This window comes from Pongo abelii, chromosome 14, assembly GCF_028885655.2.
Source record: "Pongo abelii isolate AG06213 chromosome 14, NHGRI_mPonAbe1-v2.0_pri, whole genome shotgun sequence".
NCBI lineage: Eukaryota > Metazoa > Chordata > Mammalia > Primates > Hominidae > Pongo > Pongo abelii.
This window is the reverse complement of record NC_071999.2, coordinates 57,774,593-57,780,409: the sequence shown is the minus strand read 5'-3', so window position 1 is coordinate 57,780,409 and position 5,817 is coordinate 57,774,593. Positions and strand designations below refer to the sequence as shown.

General features: G+C 58.0%; 1 protein-coding gene across 2 annotated transcripts; it reads left to right on the top strand.

Moving 5' to 3' along the window:
• The first annotated feature begins 413 nt into the window (after positions 1–413).
• On the top strand, positions 414–5,085 carry PCDH8 (protocadherin 8). 2 transcript variants are annotated; one of them, XM_002824310.5, is made up of 3 exons: positions 414–2,967; positions 3,436–3,643; positions 4,135–5,085. In XM_002824310.5, exons 1-3 carry the CDS (start codon positions 628–630, stop codon positions 4,506–4,508), a joined length of 2,922 nt encoding a protein of 973 aa, XP_002824356.1. In that variant the 5' UTR covers positions 414–627; the 3' UTR covers positions 4,509–5,085. The 2 variants fall into 2 exon arrangements, with proteins under 2 accessions (XP_002824356.1, XP_002824355.1); XM_002824309.5 differs by having other exon boundaries at positions 414–3,258.
• Positions 5,086–5,817: the final 732 nt, after the last annotated feature.

Genomic DNA, 5,817 nt, shown 5'->3' with positions numbered 1-5,817 from the left:
AAGGGTTTGGAAGCCTCAGAGGTGCAAAATGCAGAGTGTGTGCGTTGGCAGGGGCTGGAGGAAGGGGGAATCTGGAGCCACTGGGGTGAAACCCCAGCGTGTTCGCACTTAGTTCTAGCCGCAGCACGGAGGGAGGCAGGCGACAATTAACAAAACCATCCGCTCCTTTTACTCCTGGAGCCCTGTGCCAACTCCTCTACATGCAGGGTGCTGACAAGAAAAGGGGGAAAAAGCAAAAGGAGTTAAACAAAAGAAAGATTCCCTAATTTTCCTTTCTTGTTTTCCCCTCTAAGCCTTTCCACATTAAAGGGATTGTCAGAGGCAGGCGGAGGAGCGACGCGAGGAGGAGGCGGCCATTGGCTGCCTGGCTCGGGTGATTAGCATATCGGCGGCTATAAAGGCAAAGGCGGCGCGAGGCGGCGCAGCTTCTGTAAGAGAGGGAAAGGCGCAGGGTGAGGGCGGGTCCGCGCGTCCTCAGAGCCCGCTGGAGGCGCGGAGCTGCCACCCGCAGACTTCTCCCGCACACGGCTCGCAAAGAGCGTGATTCCGAGAGCCTGAGACTGACGCCCGACCTTGAAACCAGAGAAGACTTCCTTAGCCTTTCGGATCGCACTTGAGGCTAGAGGCATGGGTCCTGTGAGGCGTTGGGGCAGCCCCTGCCTTTTCCCCTTGCAGCTCTTCAGCCTCTGCTGGGTGCTCTCAGTGGCCCAGAGCAAAACAGTCCGATACAGCACCTTCGAGGAGGATGCCCCCGGCACGGTCATCGGGACCCTGGCCGAGGACCTGCATATGAAAGTATCGGGTGACACAAGCTTCCGCCTGATGAAGCAATTCAACAGCTCTCTGCTCCGGGTGCGCGAAGGCGACGGGCAGCTGACCGTCGGGGACGCCGGACTGGACCGCGAGCGGCTGTGTGGCCAGGCCCCGCAGTGCGTGCTGGCCTTCGATGTGGTCAGCTTCTCGCAGGAGCAGTTCCGGCTGGTGCACGTGGAGGTGGAGGTGAGGGACGTCAACGACCACGCGCCGCGCTTCCCCCGGGCCCAGATCCCGGTAGAGGTGTCCGAGGGTGCGGCCGTGGGCACGCGCATCCCCTTGGAGGTGCCGGTGGACGAGGACGTGGGCGCCAACGGGCTGCAGACCGTGCGCCTGGCCGAGCCGCACAGCCCCTTTCGCGTGGAGCTGCAGACGCGAGCGGACGGCGCTCAGTGCGCGGACCTGGTGCTGCTGCAGGAGCTGGACCGCGAGAGCCAGGCCGCCTACAGCCTGGAGCTGGTGGCCCAGGACGGCGGCCGCCCGCCGCGCTCCGCCACTGCTGCCCTCAGTGTGCGCGTCCTGGATGCGAATGACCACAGCCCGGCCTTCCCTCAGGGCGCCGTGGCCGAAGTGGAGCTGGCGGAAGACGCGCCCGTGGGCTCCCTGCTTCTCGACCTGGACGCAGCCGACCCCGACGAGGGCCCTAACGGCGACGTGGTGTTCGCTTTTGGCGCCCGCACCCCGCCGGAGGCGCGCCGCCTCTTTCGGCTTGACCCGCGATCGGGCCGCCTCACCCTGGCCGGGCCGGTGGACTACGAGCGTCAGGACACCTACGAGCTGGACGTGCGGGCGCAGGACCGCGGACCCGGGCCCCGCGCTGCCACCTGCAAAGTCATCGTGCGCATCCGCGACGTCAATGACAACGCACCCGACATCGCCATCACCCCGCTGGCCGCCCCAGGCGCGCCGGCCGCCTCACCCTTCGCCGCTGCCGCCGCCGCCGCTGCGCTCGGGGGAGCGGACGCTAGCTCGCCGGCGGGAGCCAGGACGCCCGAGGATGGCGCCACTTCGCTGGTGCCGGAGGGGGCGGCGCGCGAGAGCCTGGTGGCCCTGGTCAGCACCTCGGACAGGGACTCGGGCGCCAACGGGCAGGTGCGCTGCGCCCTCTATGGGCACGAGCACTTCCGGCTGCAGCCGGCCTACGCGGGCAGCTACCTGGTGGTGACCGCGGCGTCGCTGGACCGCGAACGCATCGCCGAGTACAACTTGACGCTGGTGGCCGAGGATCGCGGCGCGCCCCCGCTGCGCACCGTGCGGCCCTACACGGTGCGTGTGGGCGACGAGAACGACAACGCGCCGCTGTTCACGCAGCCGGTCTATGAGGTGTCGGTGCGCGAGAACAACCCGCCAGGCGCCTACCTGGCCACGGTGGCCGCCCGGGACCGGGACCTGGGCCGCAACGGCCAGGTCACCTACCGGCTGCTGGAGGCCGAGGTAGGCCGCGCCGGGGGCGCTGTGTCCACTTATGTCTCGGTGGACCCGGCTACCGGAGCCATCTACGCGCTGCGCAGTTTCGACTATGAGACGCTGCGCCAACTCGACGTTCGCATCCAAGCTAGCGACGGCGGCTCCCCTCAGCTTTCCAGCAGCGCCCTAGTGCAAGTGCGCGTGCTGGACCAGAACGACCATGCGCCGGTCCTGGTGCACCCGGCGCCAGCCAATGGCTCCCTAGAAGTGGCGGTGCCTGGGCGCACCGCAAAGGACACCGTTGTGGCCCGTGTGCAGGCCCGGGATGCAGACGAGGGAGCCAACGGGGAGCTGGCGTTCGAGCTGCAGCAGCAGGAGCCGCGCGAAGCCTTCGCTATCAGCCGCCGCACGGGGGAGATACTGCTCACCGGCGACCTCTCGCAGGAGCTACCTGGCCGCGTGTTCAGGGCGCTCCTGGTCATATCCGACGGTGGCCGTCCCCCGCTCACCACCACCGCAACTGTCAGCTTCGTGGTAACAGCAGGGGGCGGGCGTGGGCCGGCTGCGCCTGCCAGTGCGGGAAGCCCCGAGCGTTCCCGCCCGCCTGGCTCTCGGCTTGGGGCGTCCGGGTCGGCGCTGCAATGGGACACGCCGCTGATCGTCATCATCGTGCTGGCCGGGAGCTGCACGCTGCTGCTGGCCGCCATCATCGCCATCGCCACCACCTGCAACCGCCGCAAGAAGGAGGTGCGCAAAGGGGGGGCCCTCCGGGAAGAGCGGCCCGGGGCGGCGGGCGGCGGAGCCTCGGCTCACGGCTCCCCGGAGGAGGCCGCCCGGGGAGCCGGGCCCAGGCCCAACATGTTCGACGTGCTCACCTTCCCTGGCACCGGCAAAGCGCCCTTTGGCAGCCCCGCGGCGGACGCGCCTCCGCCTGCGGTCGCCGCGGCCGAAGTGCCGGGCTCAGAGGGCGGCAGCGCCACTGGGGAAAGCGCCTGTCACTTCGAAGGGCAGCAGCGGCTCCGCGGCGCGCACGCCGAGGTGAGGCCTTCCTTCGGCTGGGCGCCCCCGTCCGAGCTCCGCGGACAGGCTGGGGGAAGGGAGACTGGAGGGGTAGGGTGGGCGCATGCAGGTAGACACTTAACCTGTCGCACTTGTTTTTTGTTTGTTTCTTATCCAACTCTCCCCCCACTCCCATTCCCCTATTCCCTGCTGCAGCCCTACGGTGCCTCCCCGGGTTTTGGAAAGGAGCCGGCGCCCCCTGTGGCGGTGTGGAAAGGACACTCATTCAACACCATTTCTGGCAGAGAAGCAGAGAAGTTCAGCGGCAAAGACAGCGGTAAAGGGGACAGTGATTTCAACGACAGCGATTCCGACATCAGCGGGGACGCTCTGAAAAAGGATCTCATCAACCACATGCAGAGTGGTGAGGACTCTTCTTTCCCGCCAAATTCGGCATTCCTCCCTTCCCTCCCCTTCACCACTGTCTGCCTCCTCTCAATCTCGGTTCCCAGCCCCCTTCCCTCTTCCCCACTTTTTCTCACTCCTCCAGCTGCGGATCCGGGCCTGCCTCACACAGTGAATTTCAAAATGCCAAGTCGAGGCAACTCCAGCTCTTGAATAAAGCACACCCTCATCCTGTTAGGCAGCAGCATGGGTGATGCTAGCCATTAAAAAGGGGGTTCTGCTTATCAATTTTTTTTTCACTTCCAGCTGAAGAAGCTGGACCAGCTTTGCATTAAGATGGCTTTACAGGAAGCAATGTGCCTTCGATTCTTGAGACACGGTGTATATCTTTATGCGACAGCCTTTCCTTTCAGCTGCCCTGACCCAGGCTGACATTCTGAAGATGGAAGCCTGGGTACGTATAATCTCAGGAATAATCGTCATGCTGTTTCCTTTTCCCTTTCGTGTTAGGACTGTGGGCGTGCACCGCTGAGTGTAAGATCCTGGGCCACTCTGACCGCTGCTGGAGCCCATCCTGCAGCGGGCCCAACGCACATCCGTCGCCTCACCCACCAGCCCAGATGTCAACCTTCTGTAAGAGCACGTCCCTGCCTCGAGATCCTCTGCGCAGGGACAATTACTATCAGGCCCAGCTGCCCAAGACAGTGGGGCTGCAGAGCGTCTATGAGAAAGTACTGCACAGAGACTATGACAGGACAGCCACTCTGCTCTCCCCTCCCCGTCCAGGGAGGCTCCCAGACCTGCAGGAGATTGGGGTACCCCTCTACCAGTCCCCTCCTGGCAGGTACCTGTCCCCGAAGAAGGGAGCCAATGAAAATGTGTAATCCCATGCTGCATGTCTTCACACATATACAGGTCACTCCGAGAAGCCCCTAAGTTATTGACCGGTTTCAGTGTTGTATATATAAATATGCAAGATGTGCCTTAAAATGAAGTTGTTGGAAGCTATTTCCAATCACATTGGTACTGTTTGGTATTTGCAAACAAAAATGTAGTTAATGTAATTTTTATGAAATGTGTGCAGTATTTAATTTTTCTTATGCTATTGACTTTAATTTCACTTGCGGCTTGCCATTTTCTTAGTGTTTTTAACCTGTACATTGTGTAATGTAATGTTTGTATATAATGAAATTTTGTTATATTTTTATATAATAAAAGCTAAAGTGGAAGTTATTGCCAAAGGAACTGTCTGCAAGACAAAAAACAAAACATGTTGGAATTACTTAATTGAAATTTATCTTTCACCTGAAACAACCTAGTGTTTGAGAAATTTTGCCTTGCCAAGAATAACTTGTATATCTTGACTGTGTGGTAGATTTCAAGTTCAATGTTATTTAATTACATTTGGTTTTCTGTAAACCGTGTCACCTATAAGCACAGTAATAAAAGATTTGTCATGTGTTTGAAGAATCTGCTAATTGCTTTTCATGAAGTTGCCTATAGTCAGACATACACAAATAATTTGAGTATCAGAATGAAACCTTCTTTCAAGTGCTATTTGGGCATTATTAATGTTCATGACAATATTAAACCTGTAGGATTTCAAGTATTGCAAAATGTCACCCAAGTATTAAAAATGTGTGTTGATTTCATAAATTATGTGCATCTCCATATGCATTAGTCTATAAAATCCCTGCTCTCATTTATTCACTAGGTAAATATTCATTGAGCAGCCACCAAAAAGTGAAGAAAGCTAAGTTTGGGTTGTTCATTCACTAATTAAACAAGCATCTGTAGAACTTTTACTAGCTGCTGGTACCTCCTCCTCAAGCTGGAGTTTGAGGTGAAGAAGACATAGTCCCAAAGAGCCCTCAGCTTATTCGGGGTGTTAGTATCAAAAAGACTAACATCTTAGTCTTTTGGAATATAATAGGTTCCCACTACATTCTGTCCTACTTCCTCTTTCCTTGCCTTCCTCTGGAGCCAGTCTCCAAAGTAACTATCATCACTATCCCATTCAAATTTATGGGCAAAATGACATGATGTTTGGGATTCGCTTTACAATGTTCTAGAAAAAAACACAGGGAGCTATGTGAAACAAGATCGATTTGATAAGATATTGATAATTGTAAATGCTAGCATAGGTGCATGTGAGGTAGGGAAATTTCACCAGTATCTCTAAATGTTTGTGTT

Coding starts and splice junctions, on each gene's coding strand:
- PCDH8 (XM_002824309.5), top strand. CDS start 628: ATGGGTCCTGTGAGGCGTTGGGGCAGCCCCTGCCTTTTCCCCTTGCAG. Junction 3,259..3,435: donor TCCGCGGCGCGCACGCCGAG/GTGAGGCCTTCC, acceptor TCCCTGCTGCAG/CCCTACGGTGCCTCCCCGGG. Junction 3,644..4,134: donor CATCAACCACATGCAGAGTG/GTGAGGACTCTT, acceptor CTTTCGTGTTAG/GACTGTGGGCGTGCACCGCT.